The following is a 17,038-nucleotide window of genomic DNA, read 5'->3' on the forward strand; positions in this document are numbered from 1 at the left end:
CATATTACTTAAAAATTATATACACGGAGCAAAATCTGATAAATAATTAAAGATGCATTTTTTAAGAAGTCTTTGCCAACTTTGAATGAATTGTAGTAAATAATACGAACTAAATATCAGGAAAAAAAACACCTCTACACATATAACTCTGACAATACAGAAACACAAAAACAAAGAAAAAAAGAAAAAAGGAAAAGATGTCTCATGGTACCAACATAGAACCATTTTTGTACAAGCAATCACGACTAAACTCTTTTAAGCTTCAGAATAATTTGTCAGAAAAAAAAATAGCAGCATGTATGCCCAAAGCAGCTTCATCCTTCTAGTTTTAGGAAAACAAAAGGCACAGTACAACTGTAGTCACATTGAATTGTCAAAAGCAACTTAACAAATTTAAGCGTCTTCTTAATCCGGATAGTAAAGCCCTCACAAAGAGCATAAGCATAATAATTCCAGGATCAGTTCTTAAGCGAGAATCAATAATGATGAATTGCTGCATATATATCAGTCACAATGTTTCATCTTTATCACAATACCCCAGCTTTTGTACAAGCTTGAATTGCTTGGCCCCAGTTTCCATAGCAAGGGAGTACATATTACATGCATCATGGGTACATATTACATAGTAATGTAAGAAACCCCTTTACTGCTATTATAACCCATGTTAGAATGGACTAAGAGAGCAAGCTATATATTATGAAATGTAGGAAAATTATTTATAAAAATGTCAATTTTAAGGCAAATAAGGAATAACGATTATGGAGTGTCTCGTCGGCCTTTCTTTTTTACAACTTGAAAGAAACTGATAAAAATTCACAATAAATTTCCTACTCAGAAACTTAAGGTAAAGCGCCAAATAGAAATGAAACAAATTAAATTAGGTAATATCAAAAATTCATGAAACTATGTCTTTCCAATTGCATGCAAATTAGGTTATCATAAAAAGTGATCTAAATGTGTATTTTTAAACAGGAGACAACTCCGTACCATTCGGGATATCCTTCAGCTTTGTTCTGGAACCCTATAAGATAGTAAAGATACATATAAGTAAATTATCCAATTTCTCTATGTTAAATCTTAAAGAGATTTAATTTTTACAATTACTTGATAAAAGCCATGCACTATTGACAACAATTTCCATGTATCCGTATCTTTTAATCCAAAATGTTTAGTTTAGAAGACATGCTTTAATTCTGAAACTGAATTAATGATGCCATAGAATATAAATTAACGTGTTCATACACTGCAAAGATTCAAAATCTACAATTTATCAATGTAGCATTAAATCTAAATAACAGGTAATAAACAGAATAAATAAGAAAAGGCAACCCATGAAACGAAAAGGACAATACCTAAACAATAGAAATCCCCTTTTATCATCTACCAATTTTTTTGCTTTTGTTTATAACAAAGATTTCTTATCCCAATTAACAGCAAGGTCTAAACAAGCAAAACTCACAAAAATAAAATCTTAATAAAAACAGAGTCTATCAAATGACTTTCAGGTTTTAACCAAAACTGAATTAAAAATAAAACACGACTGAAATAGCCTACCGTTAATTCATCAGTCTTTCTTCAATTCCCGTCTCTGCAGCCACCACCATCACCGTACTTGGCGCAGCTTGAACCACCTATTGTTTTTCCACCCCTGGAAGATCTGTCATGCCGAGTGCAGTAAGCATCTATATCGTCTCCCTATCGATCAAGATCTCATTAACCTTCATCACAGACTCATCTGGCACAAAATCCTTGTCGCTCAGCCACCTATAATTTTTTATTTCAGTAAACATATATTTTGTTTATATACTCATAAAATAGATATTTTGATTGCCTTAATTTGTAAATTTAAAGTGTGTGTGTTAAATTGTGGAAAACTATAAAAGATTAAACCCTTCAGTTTCGAAAAAAAAAATTAGGGCATAAATGTAGTAATCTGTTATAGTTGCCGATTGAAGGGGTAAAGATTAATGTATATTTGTAAATTAATGACAGAGCAAATGGATAACAACAAACCTGAGAAAGAGCAGGAAGAACTTGCTTGCCAGTTTGTTCAACGTAACCGGCACAATCTCCAATTGAAAATACATCTTCTGCTGACGGTACACAGCCACTTATCTATTCCAACCCTGTATGCATCATGAGATTTTATATAATAATTAAGATCATATGTAAATCTTTCAATATTTGATAACTCTTTGCATTATCATGCTATTGCACAAACCTTCCACGAGATTTTGGGAGATTAAGGTTGTTCACAAATTCAGATGGCCCCATGCCAGTGGACCACACCAGTAGACCATACGGTATTTCTGTTCCATCCTTTAGAAGTATTTTCTCCTCTTGCACTTCCTTGACTATCTCTTTCATAATGGTAACACCAGACTCTTTCATATCACGATATATTTTATTAGCACAGTCATATCACATAATACTATGATATTAATTTTAATAACAAAAATTGGCAACAAAAAGTATCATATATAATTGATTACCTTACTCAAGTGGTTCGTTGCGTATTGCCTTAGTTTTGGGGTAAACGGTGCCAACAACTCATTTGCCTGAGTAAAATAATAATTTTGGATTACCAAAACATTTGAGAAACATAAACAAGGTACAAGAGAGAAATGAGCAAATCAATGCATGTACCTCAATAGGAGTAATCTTGATATGCTCTTTGATATGTGGGTATTTTTCGCACACATCACACATGATAAAATCACTCAATTCACCAGTAAATTCAACCCCAGTCGGGCCACCGCTGACTACAACACAGTGCAATAGAAAAAAAAAGGAATTGAGAAGTTACCTTAGAATTTAAGAGGTAAGAATCATTAGTTGACAGTAATTTTGGTAAAAGTCACACAATCTTTGGTGTACTTCCATTTTCTCTTTCATCTTTCAATAACCGCCTCTTCATAGTACCTATGATAGCGCCATACTTTTACCAAGAAACATTTATCAATTTGAATGTCTAGAAACAATTCATCTTGATAAAAATGAGAGAAAAGTACATACATGAGACATCCATCAGTAAGACTGAGATTAGGGTTCTGCTCGTCTTACTGGTATACCAGTATTTGTTGAAAGAATAAGCAGAGAAGACAGATTATGCTCTTCTCACCACGAAGAAGTTCCCTTCCACGTTCAGTGGTCTCCTCTCCCGAGCGGAGACCGTGCCGGCAGCGACAACAAGACGGAATCGAAGAGCGCTCCGTTCGTTCCTATCAGAGCAAGTGCCACCAGCGTGGTGGTCTGATCAGAGAATAGCGGAGAGAGGGATTGGAGAGGAGACTTCTCTGAGGTGAGCAGAGAGGCGGTGAGACGGGGAGGCAAAGAGGGTTTGGGTCGGGACTCGGGACTCGGGACTCGGGAGGCAGAGAGGCAGAGAGGCAGGAGGGATTGGAAGGTAAGAGAAAAAAGAGGCGTCAGTATGACTTCTTCTGACTTGTCAACGGAGCAGGAGGCGCATGAGAGAAATAAGGAGGTGCTAAGGGAGGAAAAAAAGCAACATAGGAGAAAGAGGCGCAACGAAGAGAAGGGATGTGAAGAAGAGGAATTCATATCCTCTGGGATATCTCATACTTTGCGTGACTTTACGAAAAATTGTGACTGTTTAAATAAGTTCTACACGAATCACAAAGCACAAATAATACAATCCCCTACGAATCCGTATCCTCTGTAGTACTATAGAGGATCACCATCACTTTACGGTTTGAGATTCGGGTCGTAATAGAGGGCAGTATTTTTGAGCTTTGAGATTTGTGCCAAGTTAAAAAAACGGTCCGGATCCATCAATTAGGGAATCATTCTAAAAGATTCCCTTGTGCGGTACTACACTGGATCCGAATTCATCCCCTACGCTATTAGGTCATGTTTGGTTGTGGAGTAAGTGGTGGAGTAAACTCTTTACTCCATCATTAAGAAATCAAATATAAGGAGTAAATTTGAAAGAATAAGATGGAGTAACATTTGAGTTAATCCGGATTAAGTTACTTCACCTCTCTAGGTGGAGTAACTTACTCCACCTGTAGTTCCTGCAGAATCCAATGTTATAATTTTCTCTCTCTTCATGAGCGTACTCTACCAAACTCCAATCAAACATGATTATTTTAATCCACCTTAGCTTGGAGTAAGAAATTTAATCCGGATTAAATTTACTCCACAACCAAACATGACCTTACCGAATAGGCACCGGACATGTCGGTCACGCAAAAATTCAGATATCTCAGAGTATACGCACTCGAAGAAGAGGAGGCACAGCGCTCGATTTCCAGCGAAAAAATTACACGTTAGATTTCATCTGCACGATCTTTTATCCAAATTTGACGTTGCAGAATAGAAATATATGTGCTAATATGTGTGGCGCTACATGTGGCGAGTACAATTTTAACTAAATTTAGACTTCTACACATATAAAGAATGTATTTAATCAAAATGAGACAGATTATTTGATTGGAGGATTCAGATTCAATTCGAATTTAGATTAATCAATCACAGCCATTGCAGTTTCTGGACAGCCAATTTAATTTAAGATGCATAATATAGAGAAGAGATATATATAGAGTAAGGCTACCATACATTGCAATGCATAGGTATCTTTGTACACTGGACTATAAATTACCGGATTCAAAATCCAAATGACCGATCCAAACTATTCATCTTGTTCTCCATATTAATATGTGTTTGGAGAGCAAATTTTTCATTTTTTGGAAATTTTTTACTATTTTTTTAGATTTATTGAAAATCATTGTTTTTCAGACAAATATGGACCATAAAAAACAGCGATTTTCAATAAATCTAAAAAAATATTAAAAAATTTCCAAAAAATATAAAATTTGATTTCAAGCACATATTAATATGGAGAACAAGATAAACGGTTTGGATCAGTTATTTGGATTTTGAATCCGGTGACTTATAGTCCAATGTACAAAAATACTTATGCATTGCAATGTATGGTAGCCTTACTCATATAATCAGAAGCCACTGTTGGATCAACGATTTTCAAAATGGCTTAATAAATAGTAAAAAAATTCAGAAAAATAGAAAATTTGGTCTCCGAGCACATTTCAATATAGATATCACATCTAACGGTTCAGATCGACTTTTTGGATTTTGAAAACGAAAAAATGACTTGTAAGCATATACCCTCATATGCTTATGGAAGTAGAGTAGCCAACCTCTCTCTCTCTCTCTATATATATATATAGTGACTAATATGCTTTCGGTGGCATATGGACCGAAGTGCTACTGGTTCAAATTTAAAATTTCAAAATCTAAAAAGTCGATCTGAACCGTTCATCTTGTTCTCCATATTAATATGTGCTTGGAGACCAAATTTTATATTTTTCTAAATTTTTTTACTATTTATTAAGCCACTTTGAAAATCGCTGATCCAACAGTGGCTTCTGATTTTACTGTTTTGTTAAGCCACCGTTAGATCAACAATTTTCAAAGTGACTTAATAAATAGTAAAAAAATTCAGAAAAATATAAAATTTGGTCTCCAAGAACAATTTAATATGGAGAACAACTTGAACGGTTCAAATTGACATTTTGAACTTTAAAAATTAAAAAACGAATTGGTAGCATCAAAGCTCAAGAACTACCACTTTGATCTTAGCCAACTTCTGTATGTATATATGTGTATATATATATATATATATTCAATTAATTTTTTTTTTTAGGAAATAACATACTTCATGACATATCGTAGAAGATTCAATCTATTTGTTTTTCTCTTCTACGATAATGGGATTAGCTTTTTTCATTACCATCTCCCAAGAATATTGGTTTCGACTAAGAAACTTTTCATACCGAGCAAATAGGTATGGTAGGAGCATGGTAGGATCGGAGAGTTCTATCCCAAGTGGAGTGAATGAATTTGAGACTGGTAGATATTTTTTAAACTAATTTAATCAAACCAAATTGTTTTACTCTCATGAGTAATCTGCTACTTTTGAAAAAAAACCATTTCATCAGGTTCAGATGTATTTTTCAATGTCCTAGATGTGCGTATGTATTATCAATTTAAATTTATTTAGAATAACTTTTAGTTATTCTAGATGATATGCAAATCTATTCAACATTTATATAATAATTTGATGAAATTTTGTTTGTATTTTGTTGGACCCATTTAGTAAATGACATAATTTATAAATTATCTAATTATCCACTTGAGTTTTAATCAAATATTTAACTGTCTAGTTTCACAAAATTTCACAAATCTAATCTCGGCCTCAAACAATTATTTCCGAGACCCCGGAAAACAAAGGCCCAAGTCTAGTTTTCTTTATATGTCTTTTACTTTAAATTTACCAAGAGTCCAAGAGAGCCCTGGCCCAACAGAAAAGGCTTCCACAGAAAAAGGCAAGGCACATTAAAGATTTCCCAAATTTTTCCATCTGAGCCCGGAAGCATAAGTGTTTATGTAACCTTTCAAATTAAACCCTCTGACAAAGGTAAATGACTATCAGCACAGGATTTTATAGAACAGACCATTAAGTTAAGACTGTTTTACAAATTATTCCCTAAAAACGTAACAGTAGACCAGTATCTCAGTAAATGCTGATGTGAATGTACAAAGAGGTCCCAAAAGGGCTTAGACTAAGGTATCAAGTCGTAAGGCAGCAAAGATAGCATACTGAACTATCAGAGCAGTGGTACCAGTGAGAATGATAACATTATTGGTATAGTACAGTTTAGAACTGGTGTCAGGCTAGAAGGTAGCAAGGGTATCAATTGATATTTGGAAAGGTTTGAATTCAACACCCATAGCTGAGATCAACTCAAATCAGTTAAAGCAAGCAAAATCGGGGATGGGATGATTGCTAATGTTAATCGGGTTCAAACTGATTAGGCCTGTTAAATATCAATCAAATTCAATAAGCAGTAGAAGGGTAAGGAAAGGAAACCATAAATTTAAGTGAAGAGGGAAACACTTGCACGATTACGACAATTGGCAAGCACACAAGGCAACACCAGAATAAAAAATAGTATCAAGCTTTATTCTGCCAAGTATCAGCAAAGAGAGAGGAAATTGATTCGTATGTCAGGTAGTAAGATAAGGCAGCAAAGCTTTATCTTACCATGTAAAGTTATAGAATTTGTGCAAACTAATGCTTTGACAAAGTGAATGCAAATTGATTCACCCCTGGAATCAATGCTGTAAACATTATATTAATAATCAATATTAAACAGAAGTCTAGTTTCAACTTCTAATTTTGATTATTAATCAAAATTAAACAGAAGTCTAGTTTCAACTTCTCAGGACACAGTAAAGAGTACCAGTCCGACCAAATCCATGAGACAAACTAAAACCCTAAATCAACAGAAACACTGAACAAAAGTTAAAACAAAAATTGTGAACCAGACTTAAACAACAAATAATATAGTTGAACACATTACTCCCGGAAATATATCTGATATGGTTAAACAATAAAACCTGGACCTAGCAGCCATTAAACGAAGTGACCTAAAATTAACCAAATAAACCGGCAATTGATTCCAAATCCTCCGTTTCTGACTTGATCATCCTCTTGCTTTATCTTCACCTTAGCCATGTCTCACAAGCACTGAAATAGGTCATATCAGCAAACTTTGTTATAAACAAACTTGATCAAAATGATTAAGTTAATTTTCACAAGGAAAACAAGTTGCAACTGTGAAACCTTAAAGGCTAATAAAAGAATGGTTTTATACCGGAGTTCAATTATACCTGCAGTATTTGATGACATGATGAAAGAAAATCCATACAGAAGAGAGCATGGCTCATATAGCTTTGTTTCATTCTAAATAATTTCAAGCAGGCCAAAAGTCAAGTAAGATCAAATGTCAACATTAATTTTTACAAAAATACTAATATTCAGTGACTACCGACAAAGAGAAAGAAATATTGATTTCCTTATTTCCAAATCCAAAAGAGAAGAAATTAAGAAGAAAATTAAACTCCAAAGGAGGGGAGGGAGAAGGTCAAGGAAAAGAGAGGGAGAAGGATACCTGGTGCATGGATAAACGGCCGTCGCCTTCACCACATAGGGTTCTTTGCGGAGAAGAGTCGATGGAATTAGGAATGAGACGGAGAACAGGCTGGACAGGGATGGAGGCATCTTCACTGGTGGACGAAACATAGTCGAAGGAGAAGACGCAGAGGCGGATCTTTAGGATGAGAGCAGAGGTAATAACGAGAGATGGGGCTCCCTTTGCTGACGGCTATTTTTTAATTTTACAGAAGCGCTTCATCTAGTTAAAATCCGACATCTCTGATCCCTTGATGCAGGATCGGGCGATCTAGATGCCCATAGCACCAAACTTGGTCTGTGTGCATCGATTAATTATCCGAACCCCCTGCTCCCGTACTTATATTGTTACCAGCTCTCCATCGAAGTAGAGGAATGGAATGTGAGATATCTTATGCCACTCAATCCCATGATTGGGTTGGCATTGTCTTATTAGATTACGGCATTTGTCGATGTATAGTGCTGCAAGGTTTTGTGGTAAACCATTTTCCGGTAATAAAGACATCATAGGGCAATCATAAATGCGTAGCTTCTTCAAGGAAGTGAGCAAATGTAATTGGGAAGGAAGCCGTCTCAGCCACGAACAATTACGAAACTCAAGCTTTTCCATGGATGCTAATTGGTTGAACCAACTTTCTTCATCACTCGTATATATATTTGTAGGTAAGTATTCTATCAAAAGGGTACGCAGTGATGACAACCTTCCTAGTACTCTTGGAAGTCTCTGGGATGTTAATGGGTGGAACCGCAAAGATTTTTTATAGCTCAGGTGCAGGTAAGTTAGAAATTGCAAGTGTTGCTTATCAATTTCTTGAGAAATCTCATCATTTTCTTCTTGTATAACTTCATAGGAGTTCAAAATTACAAAACTTATTATTACTAACTTTCTCAGGTTAACAAGGGACTTTAATCCTCCATCAAAGCAAAGTTCTTCGATATCTGTAAGGTGCATAACCTCAAGGGAATTTAAGGGAGTACAATCTATAGACAAACGGCTGGATTGGACTTGAGTTATGCTCATGTGAGCAAGGGAGGGCATCTGTACCAATACTGCTTCAATATTATAAAGGCAAGGACACTTTGACAATATAAGCTCTACAACTGATGAAGTAAAGGTATCCGGAGGCAGTTTCTCCAGTAGACTGCACTTCTTCAAGTGGAGCTTTTTAAGGTGCGGAAATTTCATCTTTCCATCCTCTGTATCCAACCAGTCTCTCCATGATGACATTCTAGAGAATGACAACTCCTTTAAAGATGGAAATGCCACATCAGAGCGGCCATAAAATTCACTACCGACCCGACCTTTTCAATCAATGGTAAATCATCAAAGCTGAGAATTTCGAGAAAATGAAGCTCTCCAAAAGAAGGAAGGCTGCTTAACGAAAAAGAATATACATGAATAACCTTCATATTGCAAAAATCACGATGACGTGAGAACATCCAACGTGGAAAAGATTCCCACATGCATCCCCCAACTTTTAGAATTTCTATACTGCAGGCTAGCTTTAGGGCATCAAGAACCTCCATATTCACCTCGGTTCTTGGTCCACAGCCATCATACTCAAATCTCAACTCTAAACTCTTGAGGTACTTTTTCTTTTCTAATTGAGATTTAGTTGCTTCGTCTTTGCTAGTTACATTGTTGAGATTACTTAGAAGAAGGTGCCCGCTGATTTCATTCATGTCCATCAACTCACTGATCCTGTGCCCCTTGTGCTTTTCTATACGGAATTCCTCAAGCTCTTGGAGCTTGGTTAGTTTCCCTATACAGGATATTTGAGAAATAGTATCACAGCTCGCATACAAATGCCGCAAGTTTACAAGTTGATTCATTCCTTCAGGTAACTTTTTAAATTTACAGCCTCGCACATCTAGCACCTGAAGATGGAATAACTCACAAAATTTCTCAGGAATCATTTTAATACCCGTGAAGGAGAGATCCACAAATCGGAGGTGTGATAGTTGACAAGCGACATCAATAGGTGTAGTTTTTTCAAGCTCAATATAAGATATATCCAACAAACGTAGACCATTGTATTTGGCAAAGATATTGCTAATTGATTTGTCACTGCAGTTTACCCAATTACCAAATAAAATCACAGTCCGTACTCTTGTTCTTTCCTTGCAGTTCCACTCTACCTTTAAACTATCACAATCTATGCCCAAGTGGCGGGCTAAAGATGGGAAATGCTGATCGTCACTTTTAACGAAACAAAATTCACTAGAAGAAAGAGCAATTGCTAATTCCCGCACTAGATCATGCATGAGGTACTTGCCATCACTGAATGTTGGCTGAAATAAGGATCTGTCAACCAGTTTACCAAACCACTCCCTTCCTATATCTTCTAATCTGATTTCCCCTTTGTCTAGCCTACCGGTCTCTTCTTTACAGGGTTGAATAAAGCCCTGTGCAATCCACATCTGAATTAATCTTTCCCTTTCAAATACATACTGTTTGGGAAATATGGAACAAAATAAAAAGCATTGTTTTAGCTCAGGATCCAAATAATTATAGCCAACACCAATAGATGGAAGGATGTTCTCACGTGCACCTTCAATGTTCCACCAATCGCTTCCAAGAATATCTTTCCAAAATTCTATTTCTAACTTGTTACTCAACAAGGTCCCAATAACCTTGCCTGCTAGAGGCAATCCATGCAACTTTTTAGCTATCTTTTTACCAATAAGGTTCAAGTTATACACTTCCTGTTGTTTTGACAGTAATTCCCCTAATTTGGAACCACCAAACGCGTAATATTGAAAAAGTTCCCAAAATGATTCTGGTTGTAAAACATCCAATGTTATGTCAGGCAAAGTTCTTATTGTGTTTGCAATGATTCTGCTCTGGGTGGTTACAATAACAACACTTCCTACCTCCCCATAAACTAGCACAGACACCAGCTCACTCCATTCGAGCTTTGTCAGGTCCCTCAAGTCATCTATGACAAGTAAGATTCTATGATTTGTGATAGTTTCTTGAAGCTTATTTCCAACATTTTCCAAATTCATCGATGGGTCAGTGATACCACCTGCCAAAGAATGTAATATATCTCGCATAATTTTCTTAGCATCACAATTTTCTGAGACATAGACCCAAGCCCTTAAAGCAAAATGCTCTTTCACTCTCTCAGCGTTGTAGATCGTTTTAGCAACAACAGTTTTCCCAACTCCACCTACACCAACAATGGGAATGACTGCTAGTTTTCCATAGATGGAATGAGGTTCTGCTAAAAAACTCTTGATCGTTGTTAATCTATTTCTACTTTGTTCTGGCGCATCACCCTTTTCAATTGTCTGAATATCCATTGGTTTCCCAGGTATAGTCCAGCCTAAAAAACTCTTCATCCTATCCCACACCCAAAAACTACTGCTCCCTTCTCCATCTCCGTGTTGTGATTGAGGATCATCCAAAGCCTGATGGCGGTAAAAATCTCCATATAGAACATTGAATATCATGTCCAAGATCAACTCTATTTCTTTATTCCGGCCAAATATGACTACATCAGGGGCTAATTTGGAGCTTGTTTCCCTACCACTATTATCCATATATTCATTATTTTCAACACTATTAATTAATTGTGCAGTTTTAACGTAATCCCCCATGCCCAGCTCATCAAGCTTCTTCACAACAGATTTGAGCTTCTTCACAACAGATTTGAGCTTCTTCAAATCTTTATCAGAAAAAATAAGAGTTTTTACGATCTTAACAGATGAGGAAGCAATTTCACTAACCTTACCCTTTCCCTTGATACTCTCACGAATCCTCTGCCCCTCAAAGTCATCGAAAACATCTTCTGCCACATACGCCGCATCTTTGAGCTGCTCCAGTGAATTCACCAGACCCTTGTTAGTAAGCTTTCGCTTCTCGGCTTTTTCAATCACACATTGGATATTGGAAAGTTGAAATACCAACTTTTCGAGCATCACTTTGGTCCCGGTGTGTAGATCATAGTTGTCACTGAGGTAGGAGCGGCCCAGATCGACCACCTTGCCAATTACGGCAGATGCGATCCACCCTCCCGTCGTCAACTCCACCCCTGGCATTTTAAGAGAAAAAGAGAGAGAAAGAATTGAGGGATAGTCCTGCGTCAATGGGGATGTATAAGGTAGGAAAGAGGTACACGGAAAGAAGTAGACGAGAGACCAGAGGAAAACAAATCTGGAGAGTGAACTTGGCCATCAATAATTAATCATCATGTTTTAGGGGTGCAAACGGATCGGATAGTGGTAAAATCATATCCGTATCCGTTTTTATTTTCTAGATACGGATAAAGATCGGATATTAAACGGATATAGATATTAATTGAATACGGACACGAATATCCGCTTTTATAATAGTAAATAACATAATTTTTTTCATAATATATATTAAATTATATAGTATATATCTATTATTCAGATACGAGTAATTAAAATTTAAAATCATATCTGTATCCATATCCGTACGAATATTCAAATATAGGATATCTGCATCAAATTTTTGAATACAAATTCGGATACGGTCGGATAATATCCGATCCGTTTGCACCGCTCTAATGATCTGTTTAATTACCAAGTGGGCAGAATACCTACCAGCAAGTACTAATATAATTTATTATTATTGCAAAATTAATATCTTTTCATAAACTCTATAATAAATAAAGATAACATGTATTTATTGAGTCAAAATATCTCACACATATGTTCATTGTCGAACTAAATAAATAAAATAAAGATTGGAATATGAATACTAATTTGGAGAACTAGATCTAATAATGCTAGTCTAATCCGCAAAATGCAATTACATATCTATACCTATCTAAAAAAATAGTAAAAAAAATATAAAATAGAAAATTTGGTTTTCTATACCTATCTAAAAAAATAGTAAAAAAAAAATTCTAAAAAAATATAAAATTTGATTTGCAAGTACATATTCATATGGAGATCATGTTCAATGGTTCGGATCGACCGTTAGGATTTTGAAAACTCCAATATTAAGCCGTTGCACAGGGGCCCTCTATGCTACGCGTAACATATTAGCATTTTCCTATATATATAGAGAGAGAGACATGAAGAGGAGGATCCACTTATACCCTTTTTTGGTAACACCAGATTACACCCTTTATTTTTGAAGTCCAAACAATTGATCCAAACTGTTCAACATAATGGATATGTTAAAATGTACTTGCGGATCAAATTTTATTATTTTTTTTGAATTTTTTTTTACTATTTATTAAGATGAGTACAAAAATTCAATGGTATGAAAAACAACGATTTTATAAAATACTTAATAAATAATAAAAAAATCAAAAAAATATAAAATTTGATCTACAGGCACAATTTAATATATTTATCATGTTGAACGGTTTAGATTGACTATTTGGAATTTGAAAACTTTAAAAATAGATAATGTAATTCGGTGTCACAAAAAAAAAAGATATAATTGGATCCCTCCTTATATATGAATTCTCATTTAAAATATGCATATTTAATTCCCGCATATGCAGTTGCATACCACATAAAAACTGCATTTTAAAACATTGCTCTAACCTCAGGATCGCTTAATTTCGCTTAATTGAAAATCTAGGTTGGTAACATTTGAAAGATTGGTGAGGAGCTTGAACCCAACATCACTCAAATTATCATCATAATAAGAAGTGGGAAGTTCAACTCTTGCATTTTTTTAGAGATGTCGTATTTTCCCATGAAAATGTTCTCATTGGTGGCATGTTTTCCCATACCAATGCAACTGGTAACACTCGCCCGCAGCCCCTGATCTCCAAATCAAGCAGGACAGGAGTAGAAGTCTTCAAGCACTGTTTCAGACAACAATCAAGGAGAACCAACTTCTTCAATTTGCCAGAATAAATCTTGTAGATGTTCAAATTACAATTGTGTTTGTGTAGAAACAATTCTTCAAGGATACATGGGACAGCTAAAGAAAAGCTTATCCACAAAATCATCATTCACTGTTACACAAATGAGATGCAATTTTTTGAGACACAGAAGGTAAACTGTGCTAGGTGCAATTTTGAGATAATCATGTCTCCAACAATCTTGCTTGAATACAACATCATGCAGTGATGCACATGTGAAAATTGGATTGGTATCAAAACTTGAGAGTTCTGGCTTAGAAACAAATGGAAAAAACTTGAGGTTTGAATTTCATGGCTTCCTATATAAAGCGACCAATAGCTCGAGAATTGTAAGAAGCACCGTCTTTCGTATAACAAATAAGTCTGAATTTCCTCTAAACTCTTCTAAGTTCACGTCTAAAACCGGTACACAGGCCCATGTGTATTTTCATCTTTTGGACAACACGCATGTCTCCATGGGGCTGTTCGGCAACACCCCTTAATCCTAGTTAGGATTAAGTTCTAAGGAAGCTTAAGGAACCGGTGTTCGGTAAGTTAAAGGAAGGGGCAACGGATTAAGAAAGCTAAAGGATGGGGGATGGTGCCTTAAGAAATGGGCAGCGGATTAAGATCTGGGCAAAAGGAAGCTAAAGGAGGTAAGTTTAATCCGTGCTAAGGAACCGGTGTTCGGCAGGATTAAGCGGCTAAGAAAGCTAAAGGAGGCTCGTTTAGCCTTAAGGAGGCTTAATCCCGTCTAGCTGAACAGCCCCCATGGTTTCTTTAGTACTGAGAAAGGAGAGGATGTGCTGTCAGGGGCAGAATTTATGTCAGAAAATGACAGGAATCGGGTTTAAACTTATTCATGGAACCCACTTATCCATTTTAACCCCTACAGATAATATATATAAAAACACTTATCAAACAAAAAAATAAAGAGACCCACGTAGATATATTATATATATTGAAGGAAAGCTGTCACACCCCGCGGCCACGGGTCGTAACAGTACCCGCCGTAAGCATACAATACCGTGTATACTTACAAGGCAATTAACAATTCAATTCAGACAATAAGCAATATAAAACAAGTTTCTAAATATAATCAGAGTATACAGTCTGGTCAGAGTATAATACAACAAAGTATCTCATCCGGATACCAACCAAATGGCTAAACCTAGAATTATACAACAAAATATCTCTAGGGTCATATAAGGTAAACTACCAACGTCCTGCTACTCGCGTGTCTCTCTGAAATCAAACGCACCAGAACCTGTAAGGTAACCCGAAGGGTGGGGGTGAGAATAAATTCTCAGTGCCAATTTGCCACAGTTAGATTATTGGACTTGCAATCAAGCTCCATATTCAGAAATGAAATTCATACAAAAGCAATTCAAACAGATATATATTCATAAATAAAAGAATGCATATGTTCGACAACAATTCAACCAAATGAACCACAATTAACGGAATTTCCAAGATGAATTTCAAACACAACACATATTTGGCTTAACTCGACTCATTAGGGCTTGTAACAACTACAGATGTTCTTTCGAGCTGGACCCTTTATCAAACCCTCGTCCGTAGGGTTACTGACACCTACAGACGTTCCACCGAGCTGGACCCTTTATCTGACACTCATCTGTAATCGCTTGGCTTAACCGTTTACTAAGGTCTGGTTCAAGTCATATAAAGAAAATCCCCTTTGGAATCATTCCAATGTTCGTAACATTCAATTGACCGTCCAAATGCATTAACACGTAGAAGAATGCCACCGAGCCACAGACGTTACACATGTCACCCCACGACTCCAAATCACACATCAATACAATCACTCACCCCTCGTCCCAACCGGTACTGGGAAAACTGAGTGTCGTTCACCTAAAGCGCTAGAAGGATCCGGGGCTCAAGGTCAGATATACAGCTCAACCTTGCAAATTCGTCGAATCCAAGTCAGTTATACAGCTCAACTTCGTAAATCCGCTCACACACACAATTCGTCGGATCCAAGTCAGCTATACAGCTCAACTTCGTAAATTCGCTCACATACATAGTCCGTGGTGACTTTCAATCAAAATCAGATCATAATAGATCGACACAAATGGCAACCATACAAGCATGCAAATCATTTCATTCACAATAATTCAAGTTCAATTTGATTGGGCTATGCAAATGATTTATGCAATTCAATGATGCAACAATCAGACATTTAACATGACAAACGAATAACAATTTAATTCCTGAAAATGAAATATCAAACAAGTCCAAGAATCCCACACCTGATTACGACGAGCGTACCGCTTAGTTATGGTTCAGACGTCTCGAAATGTCCTGCAAGGTCTTGCTCAACCGAGCCTACGCCTATATTACACATATAGTTGGTTTAACATCGGTTCACAATCGAGATGTTTACTCGAGTTATATTAGGGCTTATACTTCCCTTAATCCATACCGTATACTTTGGTACCGATCTTTCTTATACCTCTTTTTCCACTTAAGAATTTCATATTTGCATCTAGGTCCTCTAAACCATATACAATCCAATTTGGTAACAATTTAGGTACCGGTTCTCTATTTTGGTTTCCGCAACAATTCAATTTACCGAGTGGTTAACCCTAATTTGGTCAAAACCTCAAATTAGCCGTTAAACGTTCTAGCAATTCAAGATCAAGAGGTAACCCTACCGATTACAAGTCTAATCGGTTGGATTAAACTAATCAATTCACGATTATGCCCAATTTCAGTTTTGGCACGAAACCCTAGAAATCAAAATCTGCAACCGGGGTGAAATCGGGGAAAGAATCGGTAAATAAACAATCAAAGAAGCTCAAGGAGCTAGTCTACAAGCAATTCAAACACAAATCTCGGGTTTAAAATGAAAACCCGAGAAATCGAGAAATCCGAGATTTTAGAGAGAAACGGAAAGAGAAAGGAATACCGAATAGGAGAGCTAGGAGAGATCTACGGTCGCTTGCTCGGTTCCAACTTCGATTTCTCGCAACAATCGGGGGTTTGAGAGGGAAAGGAAACTCTCTCACTCTTTTTCTTCTATCTTGGGTGAAAATCACCAAAAATGGAGAAAAGGGGCGAAGGGGAAGAGAGAGAAAGGAAAGAAAATCTGGTATTGGTTAAAAAGACACCTCCAGTGCGGATGCACTCAATTCAGTGCGGGTCGGCCACCCGCACTCAGTACTTG

At 36.4% G+C, this 17,038-nt stretch overlaps 1 protein-coding gene and 1 pseudogene across 4 annotated transcripts; both read right to left on the bottom strand.

The window, feature by feature from the left end:
- Positions 1 to 343: 343 nt before the first annotated feature.
- LOC144546384 (internal alternative NAD(P)H-ubiquinone oxidoreductase A1, mitochondrial-like) lies at positions 344 to 3,562 on the bottom strand. Of its 4 annotated transcripts, none has more exons than XR_013508764.1 (7): positions 3,016 to 3,562; positions 2,647 to 2,922; positions 2,493 to 2,558; positions 2,222 to 2,384; positions 2,014 to 2,126; positions 1,555 to 1,764; positions 344 to 1,021 (listed from the first exon to the last, which is right to left on the bottom strand). XR_013508764.1 is itself a non-coding variant. In XM_078294924.1 (6 exons), exons 1-5 carry the CDS (start codon positions 3,026 to 3,028, stop codon positions 2,051 to 2,053), a joined length of 432 nt encoding a protein of 143 aa, XP_078151050.1. In that variant the 5' UTR covers positions 3,029 to 3,562; the 3' UTR covers positions 1,354 to 1,764; positions 2,014 to 2,050. The 4 variants fall into 4 exon arrangements, 1 of the variants encoding a protein (XP_078151050.1); XR_013508761.1 differs by having other exon boundaries at positions 2,647 to 2,938; XM_078294924.1 differs by lacking the exon at positions 344 to 1,021 and having other exon boundaries at positions 1,354 to 1,764; positions 2,222 to 2,382; positions 2,647 to 2,762.
- A 3,988-nt stretch (positions 3,563 to 7,550) lies between these two features.
- LOC144550651 (disease resistance protein RGA2-like) lies at positions 7,551 to 12,058 on the bottom strand (annotated as a pseudogene).
- Positions 12,059 to 17,038: the final 4,980 nt, after the last annotated feature.

This window comes from Carex rostrata, chromosome 2, assembly GCF_964058835.1.
Source record: "Carex rostrata chromosome 2, lpCarRost1.2, whole genome shotgun sequence".
NCBI lineage: Eukaryota > Viridiplantae > Streptophyta > Magnoliopsida > Poales > Cyperaceae > Carex > Carex rostrata.

Excerpts from the sequence above, each read along its gene's own strand:
- LOC144546384 (XM_078294924.1), bottom strand. Across the intron at positions 2,559-2,646 it reads TCAAGATTACTCCTATTGAG|GCAAATGAGTTGTTGGCACC; the intron begins GTACATGCATTG and ends TATTTTACTCAG. Across the intron at positions 2,127-2,221 it reads CTCCCAAAATCTCGTGGAAG|GGTTGGAATAGATAAGTGGC; the intron begins GTTTGTGCAATA and ends TGATGCATACAG.